The sequence below is a fragment of the Cervus elaphus genome, chromosome 29 (genome assembly GCF_910594005.1).
Source record: "Cervus elaphus chromosome 29, mCerEla1.1, whole genome shotgun sequence".
NCBI lineage: Eukaryota > Metazoa > Chordata > Mammalia > Artiodactyla > Cervidae > Cervus > Cervus elaphus.
Genome location: NC_057843.1, coordinates 57183027 through 57203337, shown reverse-complemented (window position 1 = coordinate 57203337; position 20311 = coordinate 57183027). Strand labels below are relative to the sequence as shown.

General features: G+C 57.6%; 1 protein-coding gene across 1 annotated transcript in view; it reads left to right on the top strand.

The window, feature by feature from the left end:
* TLN1 (talin 1) overlaps positions 1 to 20311 on the top strand; it is a 33580-nt gene that overhangs the window by 8934 nt on the left and 4335 nt on the right. Inside the window, exons 9-48 of the mRNA XM_043890562.1 lie at positions 333 to 437; positions 750 to 905; positions 1665 to 1766; positions 1940 to 2016; positions 2238 to 2418; positions 2590 to 2703; positions 2815 to 2923; positions 3136 to 3344; positions 3491 to 3589; positions 4557 to 4724; positions 4921 to 5215; positions 5763 to 5929; positions 6755 to 6883; positions 7070 to 7186; positions 7288 to 7401; positions 7604 to 7738; positions 7902 to 8030; positions 8180 to 8282; positions 8431 to 8639; positions 8959 to 9078; positions 9271 to 9468; positions 9655 to 9794; positions 9984 to 10077; positions 10198 to 10287; positions 10405 to 10527; positions 11786 to 11929; positions 12396 to 12557; positions 12802 to 12942; positions 13031 to 13212; positions 13411 to 13543; positions 13712 to 13813; positions 13896 to 14066; positions 14150 to 14299; positions 14407 to 14508; positions 14594 to 14713; positions 15438 to 15584; positions 15715 to 15881; positions 15970 to 16153; positions 16243 to 16368; positions 16467 to 16583. Of these exons, the coding sequence (XP_043746497.1) occupies positions 333 to 437; positions 750 to 905; positions 1665 to 1766; positions 1940 to 2016; positions 2238 to 2418; positions 2590 to 2703; positions 2815 to 2923; positions 3136 to 3344; positions 3491 to 3589; positions 4557 to 4724; positions 4921 to 5215; positions 5763 to 5929; positions 6755 to 6883; positions 7070 to 7186; positions 7288 to 7401; positions 7604 to 7738; positions 7902 to 8030; positions 8180 to 8282; positions 8431 to 8639; positions 8959 to 9078; positions 9271 to 9468; positions 9655 to 9794; positions 9984 to 10077; positions 10198 to 10287; positions 10405 to 10527; positions 11786 to 11929; positions 12396 to 12557; positions 12802 to 12942; positions 13031 to 13212; positions 13411 to 13543; positions 13712 to 13813; positions 13896 to 14066; positions 14150 to 14299; positions 14407 to 14508; positions 14594 to 14713; positions 15438 to 15584; positions 15715 to 15881; positions 15970 to 16153; positions 16243 to 16368; positions 16467 to 16583 (5631 nt within the window). The remainder of the gene's footprint in view (positions 1 to 332; positions 438 to 749; positions 906 to 1664; positions 1767 to 1939; positions 2017 to 2237; positions 2419 to 2589; positions 2704 to 2814; positions 2924 to 3135; positions 3345 to 3490; positions 3590 to 4556; positions 4725 to 4920; positions 5216 to 5762; positions 5930 to 6754; positions 6884 to 7069; positions 7187 to 7287; positions 7402 to 7603; positions 7739 to 7901; positions 8031 to 8179; positions 8283 to 8430; positions 8640 to 8958; positions 9079 to 9270; positions 9469 to 9654; positions 9795 to 9983; positions 10078 to 10197; positions 10288 to 10404; positions 10528 to 11785; positions 11930 to 12395; positions 12558 to 12801; positions 12943 to 13030; positions 13213 to 13410; positions 13544 to 13711; positions 13814 to 13895; positions 14067 to 14149; positions 14300 to 14406; positions 14509 to 14593; positions 14714 to 15437; positions 15585 to 15714; positions 15882 to 15969; positions 16154 to 16242; positions 16369 to 16466; positions 16584 to 20311) is intronic.

Genomic DNA, 20311 nt, shown 5'->3' with positions numbered 1-20311 from the left:
GATCTTTGTACAGACAGAAGGTGTTATCTCAGTTCTTTGAATCCTCATCCCAAAAGGCCTTCTGTTTGACCTTCTACTTCCTAACTGTCCCTTCACATCTATAGAACATCTGCAGGTCCCTTAACTGTATCCTTTGCTTCTTGAACCATTGCTTCTGCATATTCTATATCAACCCATCCCGTCACCTTCTCATTTCTCATAGCCTGCTCCCCTAACCTTTACTGTGTTCCCATAATACTCTCCTACCATAGTTCACATCCCAACTTAACCTCTAGTCTGCTGTGTCATCTCACTCAGATTTTGCTAAAAGTTTCCCCATTTTATACTCGAAGGCACACAAGAACTGTGGACAGATGAGTGAGATTGAGGCCAAGGTACGGTATGTGAAGCTGGCCCGTTCCCTCAAGACGTACGGCGTCTCCTTCTTCCTGGTCAAGGTGGGTTACTGACCCTTCTCCCTGCCCACCCTTACCTCTGCTCTTACCCTTTCCTCTCTGAGTCTCTAGCCCTGCCCTGAGTCACATTTTCTGCCATTCCCCAAGAGTTTCATTTTGTCCCTTGTGAAAACTTGCCCCTTGTCAGCACTCCCCGCCGGCGCTGCGTTTTCCCTCCCTCTCCCTTTATCCTAGCGTGGCCTTGTCCAGGTCCATCCGCAGACACCCCAGTTATATCTCCTGCCTCCATCAGCACCCCTTGGTGGTCTGGATCTGATCCCCTGACTAATAACATCCACGACCTCTGCCTCACAGGAAAAGATGAAAGGAAAGAACAAGTTGGTGCCCAGGCTTCTGGGCATCACTAAGGAGTGTGTGATGCGGGTGGATGAGAAGACCAAGGAGGTGATCCAGGAATGGAACCTCACCAACATCAAACGCTGGGCTGCGTCTCCCAAGAGCTTCACCCTGGTGAGCTGGGGTCTTGGGGGGCAAAGGGCTGTGTAGTTCCCGGAGAAGGGGCAGCCGCAGAGGTCTCCCCAGCCCCTCTGTGCAGGGCTAGGTACCCTGAAAGTGATTCCAGAACAAAGGAGAACTTTGGAGCTATTATAGGAACTTGGAGTTTAGAATAGAGGAGAAACTCTGTCCTGGAGAATGAGAGAAGCTAAAAATAAAACATTTTTAAAAATCAGCAGAACCAAATTGTAACCAGCAAGCTGAGATCACAGGCCACTTGGAGTGAGGGAAGAAAAAGATGATAGAAAAATAAGCCTCCCTTGTTTCAGCAGCAACTCCTTACAGTAGCCCGGCCTCTAGCTTCCTGTTTCGGCTTTGCAAATTGAAGACTGATCCCACCTTGAGGAAGTGCCCCACTGAGAAGGGAAATTAGTGAAGGCGATTTTTCCATTTTGGATATTAGTGCTCATCCTTCACTCTGGTCATTTAATGATGAATGTGTCCTCCCAATTTTATCATCAGGGTGACAGAAGAGAGATTTCCTAAATGTCATGTATTTGAAACTGTGTAGGGTAAAGGATAAACTCCTTAGAAATAAAGTATTTCCCTCCAAGGGAAATAGAGAACTCGGAGACTGAAGAAGGGCTGTTGTCCCAGAGGCTGCTCACACGGGAGGGCAGCCTCAACAGCTCGGCCCTGGGCTCTTGCCCCACCCGCTCCTGTCCCGGGTTGACTCAGGCCTCCCCGCTGAGCCCCGCCCCATTGCCCCCCTAGGATTTCGGGGACTACCAAGATGGCTACTACTCGGTGCAGACGACCGAAGGGGAGCAGATCGCTCAGCTCATCGCTGGCTACATTGACATCATCCTGAAGAAGGTGAGCACTGCCTCCCGCACCCCCGCCGCCTCCGTCTCTTACTGCACCTTGCCCCCGCGCAAGGTCCTCTAGAAACTGGGACCCAGGCTCTGGAAGATGGCTGACTGGGGAAAGAAGAGGCTGCCTTTTCCACTTCCCTCTTCTTTGATACTTGTTCCTTTTTTCTCCTACAGAAAAAAAGCAAGGATCACTTTGGGCTGGAGGGAGACGAGGAGTCTACTATGCTGGAGGACTCGGTGTCCCCCAAAAAGTATGAAGGGAGCGGGGCTGACCCCATTCCTCGGGCAGGGAAGGCAAGGCATGACCCCCAGGACTGGGGGGTGGGGGTCCTTAGGATGGCTCTCTAAGTCTCAGGCTGTGATGAGGCCTCACGCACCCCCGAAGCGCAGGACAGGCGGAGGCGGTAGAGCAGGTGGGCAGGGGATGAGCGGAGGAGGCCCTCGGAGCGCTCCCTGAACGTCTCCTCTTCAGGTCCACTGTGCTTCAGCAGCAGTATAACCGGGTGGGGAAGGTGGAGCACGGCTCCGTGGCCCTGCCCGCCATCATGCGCTCCGGAGCCTCGGGTCCCGAAAATTTCCAGGTGGGCAGCATGCCGCCTGCCCAGCAGCAGATTACCAGTGGCCAGATGCACCGAGGACACATGCCTCCTTTGGTAAGAGCGCCCCCACTGCAGCCTCGATTCCAGGCAGACCCTCCTCTGCTGGGCCTAGCTGGAAGCTAGGCGGTCTTTTCCTGTGTCCCGATGAGTATTCCTCTCCTTGGCCTCAGGCTGTCCTTTATCTTCTCTCTCTAAAGGTTCCCTGTTACTCTTCTTGTCTTACAGACGTCAGCCCAGCAGGCACTGACTGGGACCATCAACTCCAGCATGCAGGCCGTGCAGGCCGCCCAGGCCACCCTGGATGACTTCGACACTCTGCCCCCTCTGGGCCAGGACGCTGTGAGTGTGGGACAGAGGAGGGCCAGTGGTGCTGAAGCTGGAACTCCAGGGACCAGGGTTGGGGTTGACTGGAGCAGAGCCAATCCTGAGGTTGGTTTCTCTTCCCCTCAGGCCTCAAAGGCCTGGCGTAAGAACAAGATGGATGAATCCAAGCATGAAATCCACTCCCAGGTGGACGCCATCACCGCCGGTACTGCCTCTGTGGTGAACCTGACCGCAGGTAGGCTGGATGCTGAGCTCTCTGGGTAACGGGGGCGGGAGGGCGCGTGTGTGCAGGCGTGAGTGTGACTGGCTCGGATGTGACTGCACCTTGACTCATGGAAGGGACTGTGTGTGCGCGTCTCCCTCAGTGTGGGGGCGGGCGGTGAGTGGTGGTGTCTGTGTGTGTGTGGCTAACTGCCTGTGACTGATCCCGTCTTCCTCCTCCCCAAGGGGACCCTGCCGAGACAGACTACACGGCAGTGGGCTGTGCGGTCACCACCATCTCCTCCAACCTGACGGAGATGTCCCGTGGCGTGAAGCTGCTTGCCGCCCTGCTGGAGGACGAAGGCGGCAGCGGCCGGCCCCTGCTGCAGGCGGCCAAGGGCCTGGCGGGGGCGGTGTCGGAGCTGCTGCGCAGTGCCCAGCCGGCCAGTGCCGAGGTCAGGGGCCAGGGCTCGGCCCGAGGGAGAGGAGAGGCTTCGAGCCCAAGGATTGCAGGGTGGAGATGGGGAGCCATGGGCGTGTAGGACCCGGGGACATCTTGGCAGAGACGGGGCAGCTTCTGACCGGTGTTCACTCTCCACAGCCCCGTCAGAACCTGCTGCAAGCAGCTGGGAACGTGGGCCAGGCCAGTGGGGAGCTGTTGCAACAAATTGGGGAAAGTGATACTGACCCCCACTTCCAGGTTGGTGACTCACCCAGCCCCCAGAACCCCAGCTTCTAGGAGGTGACCTCTGATCCTGAATCCAGCTCTAGTCCAGCTACTATAAATTGACCCCTCAGAGCCAACCTGAACCTCTTTCCAGGAATCACACTGGAACCCCCCCAGTCTGTTTCTGGGGGGCTAAGAATTCAGAACCCCTGAATCCCAACTTAACCTATTAGTTCACCCTTGGCCCTTATTGAAGAGTTTTTTTTGGCCACTGTCATCTTTCCCAGGCTTCCCCATATGTAGCCCTCACCCCAACTTGAGGGCCTCTTGACCCTCCTTCTAGTCCTTTAACCACATACCCAGAGGATGCGCCCCCCTTCCCACCCCATGCCAGTTTCCTCAGCTGACTTGTCATCCTGGATTTCCCATGCAGATCTGTGCACCCAGCGGGGCTGGGTTTCCATCTCCCCCCGGCCCCCCTACGGTAACGGCCTCTGGCCTGGGCCTTCCCAGCTCTGTCCTCGCTGAGCCGCATACACTCACTCTGCCCCCTGCCCTGGCCTCCGGGGAGCAGAGCACGACGGGAGCTGGGGAGGCGTGGTGCAGGCGGGACCCCAGAGGCTCGGACAGGGACTTGTTCCCGAGACGCCAGGGGGACTGCATCCAACCAAAGACAGAGAAGGAATAGAGAAAAATCGCTGGGGGCGGGGGGACCCCCCTCCACCCTGTCGTGACAGCACCGCCTGCCCTCCCTCCCCATCGCCGTCCGAGTGTATCCGCCTCCCTTCGGTGTACCGTTCCTCTCGGTGTGGGTTTGTTCCTTGGTGGGGGTTCTGTCCTACTTGGTGCTCGAGGCAGGGGCTTGGGTAGGTTCTGGTTGCTTCTGCACACAGTTCTGTGATTGGAGGCAGGGGGACTAATGAAACAGCTTACGCCTCTGAGAAGGGCCCTTGGACCCCAAGCTGGATCTCGGGCCCTGCTGACCGCTGGTTTCTCACAGGACGTGCTCATGCAACTAGCCAAGGCCGTGGCAAGCGCCGCAGCTGCCCTGGTCCTCAAGGCCAAGAGTGTGGCCCAGCGGACGGAGGACTCAGGGCTTCAGACCCAGGTCATCGCTGCAGCCACACAGTGTGCCCTGTCCACCTCCCAGCTGGTGGCCTGTACCAAGGTGAGCCCCGAAGGTGCGCCAGCCCGCGCCAAGACGTGATGCTTCCACACACCCTGGAGCCTCTCATCTAATCCCTCTGGCCCCCAAGGCCTCATTGCCCAACCTAGTCACTGTTGTGAACACCACAGAACCACAGATACCACACCTCACAACTGCTCTCCCTCACCTACGTCTCTGACACTCACTTTGCCCGCAGGTGGTGGCTCCTACTATCAGCTCCCCAGTCTGCCAAGAGCAGCTGGTGGAGGCCGGGCGACTCGTGGCCAAGGCCGTGGAGGGCTGTGTGTCCGCCTCCCAGGCCGCCACAGAGGACGCGCAGCTGTTGCGGGGGGTAGGTGCGGCGGCCACAGCCGTCACCCAGGCCCTGAATGAGCTGCTGCAGCACGTGAGGGCCCATGCCACAGGGGCGGGGCCTGCCGGCCGCTACGACCAAGCCACTGACACCATCCTCACTGTCACCGAGAACATCTTCAGCTCCATGGGTGATGCTGGTAAGGACACCCCCCGGGAAGACAAAGAACCCCGATGAGGTTCTCTGAGCCTGCTGGACTCTTCCTTGCAGACCTGCCACCAGCCCCCCTGAGGACTCAGCACGGGGCTGGGCGTTCAATCTCTGAAGTCTCCAGTTCCCCGTTTGTTAGGCAGGAATAGAATCACTGCCCTGCCTTTCTTGGTGCAGTTAAAGAACATACCAAAGTACCCACAAAAATAGATGGAAAGTGGCAGTATTAAGAGATGGCTGTCCCGCCTCCACTCCCTCACTCCCAAAATCCTTCACAACGAGCCTCATCCACTTAAGACTGCGGAAAATACCCATTGGAGACTGTCTTCCCCATTGTCACCCCACCCCATCACCCCTGCCCCTATTAAAACCCACCAAGAGATCTCTCCCTTTCCAAGATCCTGAACCCAGAAAACAGTAACTCCAGGGAAATCAATTCAAGAACTTCAGCATCTACCTTGTCTGCATCTCTTTCCCCACCCTGACACCCTCTCAGCGTCTCTGGCTCTGTTTGCTGACTGTACCTATGCTCTCAGGTGAGATGGTACGACAGGCCCGCATCCTCGCCCAAGCCACCTCTGACCTGGTGAACGCCATCAAGGCTGATGCCGAGGGGGAGAGTGATCTGGAGAATTCCCGCAAGCTGTTAAGTGCCGCCAAGATCCTGGCTGATGCCACAGCCAAGATGGTGGAGGCTGCCAAGGTGGGGAGCCTTCTGTGCAGACCGCCAGACTGGGCCCTGTGGGAAGTAGGAGGGTCCAGATAATCACCTTCATTTATGGGAGCAACTTGGGAAAAGCAGAAGATACAAGAGAACAAATACAGGAGCACTGAGGAAGTAGACGCGCCTCTCGGCCGTGAGCGGATGGCGCCAGGCTTTCAGCCAGTGTGACCCAAAGAATCCTTGCTGACAGACAGACTGTGCCCCTCTGCTTCCTCTTGAGTCCAGGGCCTGGGGTTCCAACTGTTCCCTACTGTGCGGCCACCGCTTGCCTGCTCCCTGAATGCTTGCACACGGGCATTCAGTCCCAGGGATCCGTTGCTAGCAGCACAGAGAAGGGCCAGGCAGTGGGACACAGGAACACCAGGTGTAGAAGACAGCAGGAAGAAGCCAGAAGATTCTTGGGTCCCTGGACACTGGACTCTTCACTTTGCAGAGTAACCAGGGCCCCTGCTCTGGTGTTCTGAGATCCCTGCTCTAAACCGTGTCCTCCTTGTCCCCAAGAGCCCTGCTCACTCCCCTTTGCTGATGGCATTTTGTGGGGAGTGGGGAAGAACTATGGCCACTTCCCCGGGGGGAAGCAGAAACAGTCCTGCCTAAGGAGGGGCTTTCAGCATCCCAGAAAGAAGCCAGGGCCCCGACGACTCCCCATTTGCCCACCTGAGGGAGCTTGTCTCAATACCTTTCAGTGGGGGTGGTTAGCAGTGACTTCAAGAAAAAAAGTGTGAGCATGGAGACGTCAAAGAAGCACTTACTTAGGATCCACAGGGATCCTGGGTGGTCACTGTCTCTCTTGCCACCTCTCAGGGAGCAGCCGCCAATCCAGACAGTGAGGAGCAGCAGCAGCGGCTTCGGGAGGCAGCGGAGGGTCTCCGCATGGCAACCAATGCTGCTGCACAGAACGCCATCAAGAAGAAGCTGGTGCAGCGCCTTGAGGTGAGGCTGGGGAGTAGGCACGGGTCGGTGCTCTGGGAGGAATGAAATCAGGAGGCGTGTGCGGGGACATGCCTGGCATCCTCGGTGCCAACAGTTATTATTTCCTCAGGAACAGCAGGGGCAGGGTAAGCCAGGGACGGGGAACAGGAACGTCTGAGCCTTGTCCTTACTGTTTTGTCCTTAAAGCACGCAGCCAAACAGGCTGCAGCCTCGGCTACACAGACCATCGCAGCAGCCCAACATGCAACCTCCACCCCCAAGGCCTCTGCTGGCCCCCAGCCCCTGCTGGTACAGAGCTGCAAGGTGAGACGCCAGGAAGCACATGGGGGCCGGAGGTGGCACGGGAGGTGGGGACTTTCCCCCAGCCTGTGGGGAGGTGGTGCTTATGACATTTTCACCCACAGGCTGTGGCAGAGCAGATTCCACTGCTGGTGCAGGGCGTCCGCGGGAGCCAAGCGCAGCCTGACAGCCCCAGTGCTCAGCTAGCCCTCATCGCCGCCAGCCAAAGCTTCCTGCAGGCAAGGCCTCCTCGTTGACCACTCAGACCACACCCTTCCCACGCTGCTCAGGGCCTCTAGATCTCGTCAGTTTAAGTCTCTGCCAGTGGTCTCTCTCGCTGTTCCGAACCCCAGTGCTCAGCACATCCTGACCCTCACCCCTCCTGTACCCACGCCCAGAGGGCATATGGTGTGCCTCACGTGCCCCCCTGTCCCCCAACAGCCAGGCGGGAAGATGGTGGCAGCCGCAAAGGCCTCCGTGCCAACGATTCAGGACCAGGCGTCGGCCATGCAGCTGAGTCAGTGTGCTAAAAACCTTGGCACCGCGTTGGCTGAGCTCCGTACTGCTGCCCAGAAGGTATGGGAGCTGGCTGTCCTTTTGGAAGATGAAGGGCGTGTCCCGGGATGATGGAGAACCTGTTCAGGCTATCCTCAGATGGATAACTAACCTGAGGCATGAGTGAGACCTTGTGTGCCTCCTACCCCTCAAACTCTTCCCCCCTCACCCTGTGTGTTTGTAGGCTCAGGAAGCATGTGGGCCTTTGGAAATGGATTCTGCTCTGAGTGTGGTGCAGAATCTGGAGAGAGATCTGCAGGAAGTGAAGGCAGCTGCTCGAGACGGCAAGCTGAAGCCCTTGCCTGGGGAGACGGTAAGTGTTTGTGAGGTCTGAAGTCTCCTTCTCACCAGAGCTGCCCTGAACCTTTGTTGAAACTGCCTGCTGACTCTCAGTAGCTTCTCAAGCTCTTTCTTCCCCATTCCTCCTGTGGCTGAGTCCCTGAGTCTCCCTGTCATCCCTAGATGGAGAAATGTGCCCAGGACCTGGGCAACAGCACCAAAGCCGTGAGCTCCGCCATCGCCCAGCTGCTGGGGGAGGTTGCCCAGGGCAATGAGAATTACGCAGGTACACGAGCGGGGCCAGGATGAGGCCTGTGGGGGCAGGCGGGGGAGTGGGAGCTGCAGGAGGGGTGGGGTGACACAGGAAGCCCCCAGCATCAGGGCTCGGCAGTAAAGGTGCCTTTTCCCCCCTTTCTCTCTCATCGTCTCCACAGGCATTGCAGCTCGGGATGTGGCAGGTGGGCTGCGGTCACTGGCCCAAGCTGCAAGAGGCGTAGCTGCCCTGACATCAGATCCTGCGGTGCAAGCCATTGTGCTCGACACAGCCAGCGATGTCCTGGACAAGGCCAGCAGCCTCATCGAGGAGGCGAAGAAAGCAGCCGGCCATCCAGGGGACCCTGAGAGCCAGCAGCGGCTTGCCCAGGTTCGGTTTTGGGCCAGGGCTGCTTCCTCCCTCTCCCCCGACCCCCTCAGAAGGCTGTCTCGAGGGGGCGTCTCATCAGCGTTGCGACTCCTATCTGGATTTCACTCTTCTCAGTCTGAGTAGAAGAGTCTCAGCAAAAGCGAGACCTGGGCCCAGCCAAACACCGCATTTGGGGAAGTTTGATACCCTAACTTGATACTCTCGCCTGTTCAGCTACAGCACCCCCTTTCCGCTTTCACTTTCAGAGGCTCCCATGGGTGGGGGCGGGGATCCCCCAGTTGTTTCTGCTTTGGCCACCCTGTCTCCTTTCCCACCTCAGGTGGCTAAAGCTGTGACCCAGGCCCTGAACCGCTGCGTCAGCTGCCTGCCTGGCCAGCGAGATGTGGACAATGCCCTGAGGGCAGTGGGAGATGCCAGCAAGCGACTCCTGAGTGACTCGGTAGGAGGACAGGGGTGTGAGGGGACACGGGGACAAAGGACCCCAAGTATCTACCCCGTCACCCTAACTCCCCGGATGCACCCCTCCCCTCACCGCTCCCCCAGGCCTGTGCCCACCTCCCCGAGCTCCTTCACCAGGCTCCCCCACACGTCACTCCCGTCCTTGCTCCTGACTCTCCCTCTGATCCTGCAGCTTCCCCCCAGCACTGGGACCTTTCAGGAGGCTCAGAGCCGGCTGAATGAAGCCGCTGCCGGGCTGAATCAGGCAGCCACAGAGCTGGTGCAGGCCTCTCGGGGAACGCCTCAGGACCTAGCCCGAGCCTCAGGTCGATTTGGACAGGACTTCAGCACCTTCCTGGAAGCCGGCGTGGAGATGGCAGGCCAGGCTCCGGTATGAAGGGGCACTGGGTCCGGTTCAAGGGTCAGAGGCATCTCTGTGACCACAGAGTCCTGACCTGCTCCTGGCCCCCTCCCCTCCCCAGTCGCTAGCAGTACTTGAGTGTCTGGGACAGAGAATCCCTTTTGGAGACAGACAAGAAAAGACTGAACAATGCATTGACCTTCTTGCCCTCAACAGAGCCAGGAGGATCGTGCCCAGGTCGTGTCCAACTTGAAGGGTATCTCCATGTCTTCAAGCAAACTTCTTCTCGCTGCCAAGGCCCTGTCCACAGACCCTGCAGCCCCAACCCTCAAGAGTCAGCTGGCTGCAGCTGCCCGGTAAGTGGGAGCTGGGAAACCAAGCCCTTGCATGTTAAGCAGACTGGGGAGGGGACGTTTCGTAAGAAGTCTCTGGCTCAGGAATTGTTCCAGACAAAAAAGAAATAGCTAGAGACTTACTTCCTACGTGAGCAGGATGCAGAAGTGATGACCTGTGCACTCATTCACTCGACTTCCCGTTCCTCCCAGGGCGGTGACTGACAGCATCAACCAGCTCATCACCATGTGCACCCAGCAGGCACCAGGCCAGAAAGAGTGTGACAATGCCCTGCGGGAATTGGAGGTGGGCCTAGGCAGGCTAAATGGGGTTGAGGTTGAGGAAAGGGTTCTTGGCTAAGGGCAGTGAGGGGGCGTCTTGGATCTCACTTCACCACCAACTGCCTCCCCTTCCCCCACCCGACAGACGGTCAGAGAACTCCTAGAGAACCCCGTCCAACCCATCAATGACATGTCCTACTTTGGCTGTCTGGACAGCGTCATGGAAAACTCAAAGGTAGGTATACCCAGTCCCCTCCCAAGGAGGGGAGAGGGTAGGAAGATAAGCCAGCCAGGGGCTGCCCTCTCCCTCTGAGGACAATCTCTGACTCTCCCAATACCCTCTGTCCCCCAGGTGCTGGGTGAGGCCATGACCGGCATCTCCCAAAATGCCAAGAACGGAAACCTGCCGGAGTTCGGGGAGGCTGTCGCCACAGCCTCCAAGGCCCTCTGCGGCTTCACTGAGGCGGCTGCGCAGGTTATTCTCCGGGGATGGTCCCTGGGACTGCCCTGTTGTCCCTACCCCAGCTCCTCGCAGCCTGACACACACGCACAAAAGACAAAGTTATGCTTGCAAAGCCAGCTGTGTGGAAAATGGGGATCTTCCCCCACCCAAAGTAGAGGTGTTTGTCAGCAAGCATCGAACAGCCACAGTTCTGATCACTGTCGCCGCCGAGCCCTGGGGCTTTCAGTTGTGATTACACTGTCCAACCACTGAATGTGGCCCCAGCTCTCTCGGTATATTCTGACTAGCATATGCAAGTTAGTTTCATATAACTAGTACCTGTTTTTTTGCTGAGCCACACGGCATGCTGGCTTAGTTTCCCAATCAGGGATCAAACTTGTGCATCCTGCAGTGGAAGTGCAAAGTCTCAACCGCTGGACCACCAGGGACGTCCGCACGTAATTACACTATGAGAATAGCACAAGAGGCTAAATTCCCTGTTATCTGAGTCACCACCTAACTTTTCCTTTTTCTACATTCTGAAGTATAAAACGATCCACTGGCTCAGAGTATTTTGCTTTTGTATATGAATCCTTAAAACAAACTGACTTGAGAGCTCATCCTCTCAGCCTCTTTCCCTCAATCTCCCTACCTCCCTCTGCCCTATTCTGTTGGGTGGCCTGCTCTATATGGCTTGACGTATTTCTGGAAAAGCATGAAGAAGAAAATCCAAAGCTACCATGTGTTGGGTGAAGTAAGAATCAAACCTTACGATGATCTTCCCAGCAGAAACAGTTTTTGGCAACCATCCCTTCCCTCTTTCCAAATCTCTGAAGCTTGGAGGTATTATGTGTTAATTAGCCTAACACCACCCACAGTTTTATTAGAACTATCTCTAAAAGAGGCTTTGTGTGTGTGTGTGTGTGTGTGTGTGAGTGTGTCTTTCAAACTTTTTTTTACCGACACTTAAAATAAGCACTACTTTTTACCTTAAGACTCAACATGCAAACACATAAACATGGGAACTGAATTTTGATAAAAACCTTACTGTGCTTCTTCCTTTTTTTTTTTCTTTCCATTTTTTAATCTTCTGAAATGTTTGAACACATTTAACAAAACAGAAGAGGTTTTTCCCTCTTTTATAGTATGATCGCAGCTTGCTAATGTATCTCCACTCAGGTAGAACCCCGGCCACTGAACCAACCCCTGCTCCCCTTTGTCCCCACGTGGCTATTCCATTCCTGCCTCAGGAATGTTCCTTATTCCCCACCCCACTCCTCTCTCCCTCCAGGCTGCATATCTGGTTGGTGTGTCTGACCCTAACAGCCAAGCTGGACAACAGGGGCTGGTGGAGCCCACGCAGTTTGCCCGAGCAAACCAGGCGATTCAGATGGCCTGTCAGAGTCTGGGGGAGCCTGGCTGCACCCAGGCCCAGGTAACCTGGGGGTACAGTCACTGTGAGCAAGCCCGGCAAAGACTGCTTAGCCAGGACAGACCACCCCCGCGGTGGGAGGAGATGCAGGACGAGTGGGGAAGGAGGGTGGAGCCCCAGCGCTGACCTTCCCACAGCTTCTCTGGGTCATTGTCTTCTCTGGCTGTGTTTCTCATCATTCCCTCCATTACTGCCAAGCTCACCACTTCTCTATGGAGGTTTGAGTTCACTCTCCCTCTGAGCCTGTTAACAATTTCTCTAGTAGCGTGTCGGCTTTTCATCTTCCTTTCTCCTAGACCCTGCACGTCTTTGGGTATCTGTCTCCCAGATCTTGACTTTCCAGTGACTCTGTCTTTCCTAAGGAGACTTCCGAAGGGTTGCTGTCCGTCCCCCAGCTGGAGGGGCTGCCTCCCGGTGTAGACGCGGCCCCCTGCCCTCACATGGCTCTCGCACATCTCTGTCTGCTCAGGTGCTCTCCGCAGCCACCATTGTGGCCAAACACACGTCTGCACTGTGTAACAGCTGCCGCCTAGCTTCTGCCCGAACCGCCAACCCCACCGCCAAGCGCCAGTTTGTACAATCAGCCAAGGAGGTGGCCAACAGCACGGCCAATCTTGTCAAGACCATCAAGGTTTCCAGCGTTTGAATTCTCAACCTCTCCCTGACCGTCCAGTCTTACCCCCCCCCACCTGACCCCTACACCCCGTCACCCTGAGGCCTTCACCCAGTTCCCCCTGCCTGAGCCCAAGGTCTTTCCCGTCCCCACTGGTCACCACCAGCCCCGCCCCGTGCCCTCTGAGCTCAGGAGGGAGACCTGGGCCTCGCCGCCTTTGTCTACAGTGCTTCCTGAGCTCCCCCTTGTCACCCCGCCTCAGGCGCTGGACGGGGCCTTCACGGAGGAGAACCGCGCCCAGTGCCGAGCGGCAACAGCCCCTTTGCTGGAGGCCGTGGACAATCTGAGCGCCTTTGCGTCCAACCCTGAGTTCTCCAGTGTTCCTGCCCAGATCAGCCCCGAGGTGAGGCAGGGTGCAGGCATGGACTGCCGGCCACCTCTTCTTCTTTCCAGGAGTCTTGAGACCCACCCCTCTGCCTCCCCCTCCCCAGGGCCGGGCTGCCATGGAGCCCATTGTGATCTCTGCCAAGACAATGTTGGAGAGTGCAGGGGGCCTCATTCAGACAGCCCGAGCCCTGGCCGTCAATCCTCGGGACCCACCACGCTGGTCCGTGCTGGCTGGCCACTCCCGTACTGTCTCGGACTCCATCAAGAAGCTGATTACAAGCATGAGGTAGGGGGCAGGGTGGAAAACCTTGTCCTGGGGGATGCACATCTCTCTGACAGAACAGTGGGATGGGCACTGTGGTGTGGTGAGATGGGCCAGTTTTGGAGGGCACCTGTGGCCCAAGATTCGGGGGTGCAGGGGAAAGTGGGCCAGCCTTGTGCGCAAGAGGTGCACTTGGTGTTGGAGTCTGTGATGCTTCTGCAGGGACAAGGCTCCAGGGCAGCTGGAGTGTGAGACAGCCATCGCAGCTCTGAACAGCTGTCTGCGGGACCTTGACCAGGCTTCCCTTGCTGCAGTCAGCCAGCAGCTCGCTCCCCGTGAGGGGATCTCTCAGGAGGTAAGGGGAGGAGGGAGGGCAGGCTTAAGGAAGGTGGGGGATCTGGGAGTGAGTTCACAGACACATGGAGGGTATGGAACATGCTGGGTACTGGGTCGGTTGGGTGTGGAAGGAAGAGTGGGGTCCTGTGCGGGTCACAGTCAGGGCTAAAGTCCACTTCCTCCCCAGGCCTTGCACACCCAAATGCTCACTGCGGTGCAGGAGATCTCCCATCTTATTGAGCCGCTGGCCAGCGCTGCCCGGGCTGAAGCCTCCCAGCTGGGTCACAAGGTACCTGGGGTACCATGTGGGCTTGGGTAGGCTGAACCCCGTCCCTGCCGGGGCTGACTCCCGTCCCCACCTCTTGCCGCAGGTGTCCCAGATGGCCCAGTACTTTGAGCCGCTCACTCTGGCTGCCGTGGGTGCTGCCTCCAAAACCCTGAGCCACCCACAGCAGATGGCGCTCCTGGACCAGACCAAAACCTTGGCCGAGTCTGCCCTGCAGCTGCTGTACACGGCCAAGGAAGCCGGCGGTAACCCCAAGGTACTGAGCTGGGGGGCCGCTGCTGCCGAAGGAGAAGCAGGAACCCCTTCTCCCTGCCCCACCTCACTCACTCTGCCCCACAGCAAGCAGCTCACACCCAGGAAGCCCTGGAGGAGGCTGTGCAGATGATGACAGAGGCCGTGGAGGACCTGACAACCACCCTCAACGAGGCGGCCAGTGCTGCCGGGGTCGTCGGTGGCATGGTGGACTCCATCACCCAGGCCATCAACCAGGTTGGAGCCTTGGGGAGCCTGTAGACAGAGGTGCCTGTGGACAGAGGTGCCTATGGACCATTGTCCCTGAGCCCACCATCTTTCCCCTCCGCCATTCTCCCCCTCAGCTAGATGAAGGACCAATGGGTGAACCAGAGGGTTCCTTTGTGGATTACCAGACCACCATGGTGCGGACAGCCAAGGCCATTGCTGTCACCGTCCAGGAGATGGTGAGTCTGGGAGAGTATAAGAGGCCTGCTCTGGGAGAGTTTGGACATTGAGTTTGGACATCAATTCACTTCTTCCTATCACCAGGTAACCAAATCAAACACAAGCCCTGAGGAGCTGGGCCCTCTCGCTAACCAGCTGACCAGTGACTATGGCCGTCTGGCCTCCCAGGCCAAGCCTGCAGCTGTGGCTGCTGAAAATGAAGAGGTAACTTCCCCCTGCCCCTGACAGAAAACCCAAGGCGTGCCCCTTGTCCCATGATGTCAACCTCTGGGAGTGTCCCATCCTCGGCCACTCGGGTCTTTGATAGGAAGGGGAACTCATCCTCAGGGCTGCTCCATGAAAGAGTGATCAGGGCTCCATAAAGGGTGGGATCAAAGCCTCCATCACAGGGATAAGGAGTAGCCCAGGATCTAGAGATTGCCTGGGCTACCACTATTTCCCCTGCTGGCCCTGATTGCCTGCGGCTGCTTCTCGGCTCTGCTGCAAGCCTTTGATCCCTTCCTAGTTCTTCCGTGTTGCAAAGCCCTGAAGCGCTTCCTTCCCTAAGCTCCTGGCTTTCCAAGAAAGCAAGTAATTGAATCTTAGCATGACACACCTAATCCCCAACCCAAACCCCTCCACAACCACACAAGCCAACCCGTAAGCCGTGGCCTCTGCTTCAGATAGCCCAGCATGAGGGCTTCTCCCCCTCCTGCTCGCTGCGCTGATGAGCACGGTCCTCACAGCTGGTGCCCACAGGCTAGTGTTTCCCGTGTGTGGGAGGAGACCTCCTGACTCACGGCTGTGGAACAGGGCAAGTCCGTGCAGGGCACTCGCACTCCCGCTTTAGTCCTCTGTGCGTGTTTTAGGTCCTTAGTGCCTCCTCCAAGTGTAGTGGACATCCCTGAATCCCCTCATAAAACGCACCTCCTGTTTGACCTACCCGCAGATCGGCGCCCACATCAAGCACCGGGTTCAGGAGCTGGGGCACGGCTGCGCCGCCCTGGTCACCAAGGCAGGCGCCCTGCAGTGCAGCCCCAGTGACGCCTACACCAAGAAGGAGCTCATAGAGTGTGCCCGGAGAGTCTCTGAGAAGGTGACCGAGCCCGTCCCCACGGCCTGGGGGCTGTGCTCCCCAGCCCTTTCCCCTGTCCCGTCTCCCAGACCCAGGACCTGTCCTCTCACCGGGCCCCTACCCCGGTCACCACGGGACTCGCCTCCCGCAGGTCTCCCACGTGCTGGCTGCGCTCCAGGCTGGGAATCGTGGCACCCAGGCCTGCATCACAGCCGCCAGCGCCGTGTCCGGCATCATTGCCGACCTGGACACCACCATCATGTTCGCCACTGCCGGCACACTCAACCGCGAGGGCGCCGAGACCTTCGCCGACCACCGGTGAGGCGGGACCTGGGCCTTGTGTGGTGGAGGGCCAGAGGGGTTGGGCAGGCCTGAGAAGGGCTGACTGGGCTGGGCCGTCCCCCAGGGAGGGCATTCTGAAGACCGCCAAGGTGCTGGTGGAAGACACCAAGGTCCTGGTGCAGAACGCAGCTGGGAGCCAGGAGAAGTTGGCACAGGCAGCCCAGTCCTCCGTGGCCACCATCACCCGCCTCGCCGATGTGGTCAAGCTGGGTGCAGCCAGCCTGGGAGCTGAGGACCCAGAGACCCAGGTATCCGCCCCACACGCCTCACTCTGGCCAGAACCACTTCCTGTTCCCCCTTTCCTCCCACAGACCGGAGCCTCTGCTCTCGCCCACAGGTGGTGCTGATCAATGCCGTGAAAGATGTGGCCAAGGCGCTGGGAGACCTCATCAGTGCCACCAAGGCCGCGGCTGGCAAAGTCGGCGACGACCCTGCCGTGTGGCAGCTCAAGAGCTCTGCCAAGGTGGGAGGAAAGGAGAGCAGCTGCCCGGGGGGCGCGGACCAGAGTGCTTCTGCCCGTCCCTTCAAACGGGGCCGCCCTCCCTCCTCTGGTGCCCGCAGGTGATGGTGACCAACGTGACGTCCCTGCTCAAGACGGTGAAAGCTGTGGAGGACGAGGCCACCAAGGGCACCCGCGCCCTGGAGGCCACCACGGAGCACATCCGGCAGGAGCTGGCGGTGAGCGCAGGGCGGTGGCTGCGGAGCGGGGCTGGGGGGCCGGCACGGCCGCCGCACTCACGCTTGGCCTCCTCCGCGCCCGCGCCGCCCGCACTCACGCTCGGCCTCCTCCCCGCCGCCCGCACACTCACGCTCGATCTCCTCCCCGCCGCCAGCGCCGCCCGCACACTCACGCTCGGCCTCCTCCCCGCCAGCGCCGCCCGCACTCAGGCTCGGCCTCCTCCCCGCCGCCCGCACACTCACGCTCGATCTCCTCCCCGCCGCCAGCGCTGCCCGCACTCACGCTCGGCCTCCTCCGCGCCCGCGCCGCCCGCACTCAGGCTCGGCCTCCTCCCCGCCGCCCGCGCCGCCCGCACACTCACGCTCGGCCTCCTCCCCGCCGCCCGCGCCGCCCGCGCCGCCCGCACACTCACGCTCGGCCTCCTCCGCGCCCGCGCCGCCCGCACTCAGGCTCGGCCTCCTCCCCGCCGCCCGCGCCGCCCGCACACTCACGCTCGATCTCCTCCCCGCCGCCCGCGCCGCCCGCACACTCACGCTCGATCTCCTCCCCGCCGCCCGCACGCCGCCCGCACACTCACGCTCGATCTCCTCCCCGCCGCCAGCGCCGCCCGCACACTCACGCTCGGTCTCCTCCCCGCCGCCCGCACTCACGCTCGGTCTCCTCCGCGCCGCCCGCACTCACGCTCGGCCTCCTCCTCCCCGCCAGCGCCGCCCGCACTCACGCTCGGCCTCCTCCGCGCCAGCGCCGCCCGCACTCACGCTCGGCCTCCTCCCCGCCGCCCGCACTCAGGCTCGGCCTCCTCCCCGCCGCCCGCACACTCACGCTCGGTCTCCTCCCCGCCGCCCGCACTCACGCTCGGCCTCCTCCGCGCCGCCCGCACATTCACGCTCGGCCTCCTCCCCGCCGCCCGCACACTCACGCTCGGCCTCCTCCCCGCCAGCGCCGCCCGCACTCAGGCCCGGCCTCCTCCCCGCCGCCCGCACACTCACGCTCGGTCTCCTCCCCGCCGCCAGACTCCTGCGCGTGCTGCGCTGAGTCTCCCCTTGCTCGCCTGTTTCCTCCTGGGCGTGTGACACCTACCCTCTTCGTCACCCCCCACTTTCTCTGGCCTCTCAGTTGCCACATTCAGGGGTCACTTCCTGTTCTTCATCTTCTTCAGCACCTTCTTCATTTCCAAGACAGCGGACCCCCTAACAAACACGCCTCCCTTTGGAAGCCCTGCTTCCTTTGGTCTTTGTGACACTGGCTTTTCTGTTGCCGCCCACGTCTCTATAGTTGCACTCACCTTCAGCCAGGTGAATCTTAGAGGCCTTCCCGGAACTGCACCGATCGCCCTCTTACTCCTTTTTGGCAGACTCAACCCTCTCATCATTGTTCTCTGACAAGTAGACTTCCAGTTCTGAGTTCAGTCATTTTCAGCCTCCCGTTTGACCTTAGCACCGAGACGCGGTGCCTCCCCACCAGCCGCTCTTCCTGACGTGCTGCTTCCCACTCAGCGTGCTCACAGCCTCCCGGTCCGGGAGGCCGCCTCCCAGGCCCCCTAGGCTTCACTGCCTCAGCACAGCCTGCGGCCTTGGCCAGGCCCTGCCCGCCCCGCTGCAGTCTCTTCCTGTCACTCCTTCCCCAGCCCGCAGGCAGCGCTCCCCTCACTGTGACCCCTCTGCCAGGCTTCTGCCTGGCCTCCTTGCTTCAGGCTTTGTCACTCTCATCCTTTTTTTTTAACTTATTTTTTGGCTGTGCTGGGTCTTCTTTGCTGCACGTGGGCTTTCTCTAGCTATGGCGAGCCGGGGCTGCTCTTCCTGGCGGCGCACAGGCTGCTGCTTTCAGTGGCTTCTCCTGTGGAGCACGGGCTCTAGGCACATGGGCTTCAGTTGTGCTCAGGAGTTGTGTGCACAGGTTTAGTTCCTCCACTGAATGCAGGATCTTCCCAGACCAGGGATCCAACCCATGTTCCACTGGCAGGCAGATTCTTTTTTTTTTTTTCATTTATTTTTATTAGTTGGAGGTTAATTACTTTACAATATTGAAGTGGGTTTTCATACATTGACATGAATCAGCCATGGAGTTACATGTATTCCCCATCTCGATCCCCCCTCCCACCTCCCTCTCCACCGGATTCCTCTGGGTCTTCCCAGTGCACCAGGCCCAAGCACTTGTCTCATGCATCCCACCTGGGCTGGTGATCTGTTTCACTATAGATAATATACATGTTTCGATGCTGTTCTCTCGAAACATCCCACCCTCACCTTCTCCCACAGAGTCCAAAAGTCTGTTCTGTACATCTGTGTCTCTTTTTCTGTTTTGCATATGGGGTTATTGTTACCATCTTTCTAAATTCCATATATATATGTTAGTATGCTGTAATGTTCTTTATCTTTCTGGCTTACTTCACTCTGTATAATGGGCTCCAGTTTCATCCATCTCATTAGGACTGATTGAAATGAATTCTTTTTAACGGCTGAGTAATATTCCACGGTGTATATGTACCACAGCTTCCCTATCCATTCGTCTGCTGATGGGCATCTAGGTTGCTTCCATGTCCTGGCTATTATAAACAGTGCTGTGATGAACATTGGGGTGCACGTGTCTCTTTCAGATCTGGTTTCCTTGGTGTGTATGCCCAGGAGTGGGATTGCTGGGTCATATGGCAGTTCTATTTCCAGTTTTTTAAGAAATCTCCACACTGTTCTCCATAGTGGCTGTACTAGTTTGCATTCCCACCAACAGTGTAAGAGGGTTCCCTTTTCTCCACACCCTCTCCAGCATTTATTGCTTGTAGATTTTTGGATAGCAGCCATCCTGACTGGCGTGTAATGGTACCTCATTGTGGTTTTGATTTGCATTTCTCTGATAATGAGTGATGTTGAGCATCTTTTCATGTGTTTGTTAGCCATCTGTGTGTCTTCTTTGGAGAAATGTCTGTTTAGTTCTTTAGCCCATTTTTTGATTGGGTCATTTATTTTTCTGGAATTGAGCTGCAGGAGTTGCTTGTATATTTTTGAGATTAATCCTTTGTCTGTTGCTTCGTTTGCTATTATTTTCTCCCAATCTGAGGGCTGTCTTTTCACCTTGCTTATAGTTTCCTTTGTTGTGCAAAAGCTTTAAAGTTTCATTAGGTCCCATTTGTTTAGTTTTGCTTTTATTTCCAATATTCTGGGAGGTGGGTCTAAATCCTGCTGTGATTTATGTCGGAGAGTGTTTTGCCTATGTTCTCCTCTAGGAGTTTTATAGTTTCTGTTCTTACATTTAGATCTTAATCCATTTTGAGTTTATTTTTGTGTATGGTGTTAGAAAGTGTTCTAGTTTCATTCTTTTACAAGTGGTTGACCAGTTTTCCCAGCACCACTTGTTAAAGAGGTTGTCTTTTTTCCATTGTATATCCTTGCCTCCTTTGTCAAAGATAAGGTGTCCATAGGTTTGTGGATTTATCTCTGGGCCCTCTATTCTGTTTCATTGATCTATATTTCTGTCTTTGTGGCAGGCAGATTCTTAACCACTGGACCACTGGGGCAGTCCCCACCTTTCTAACTTCTAAATTTGTCTTTCTCATCTTCTGTTTTCACTTCTCCTCAGAGATGTTCAAATTGAAATTCCTTTCTACTTCCCAAACCTGATCATTCAGTCCCTCCTCTTTCCCATATCACTAAACAGCACCATTCAGTAACTCAGTTCCTAAAGCCAGAAACTCCGTTTTAACATCTTTCTCTCCTTGTTCCCCACATCTGAG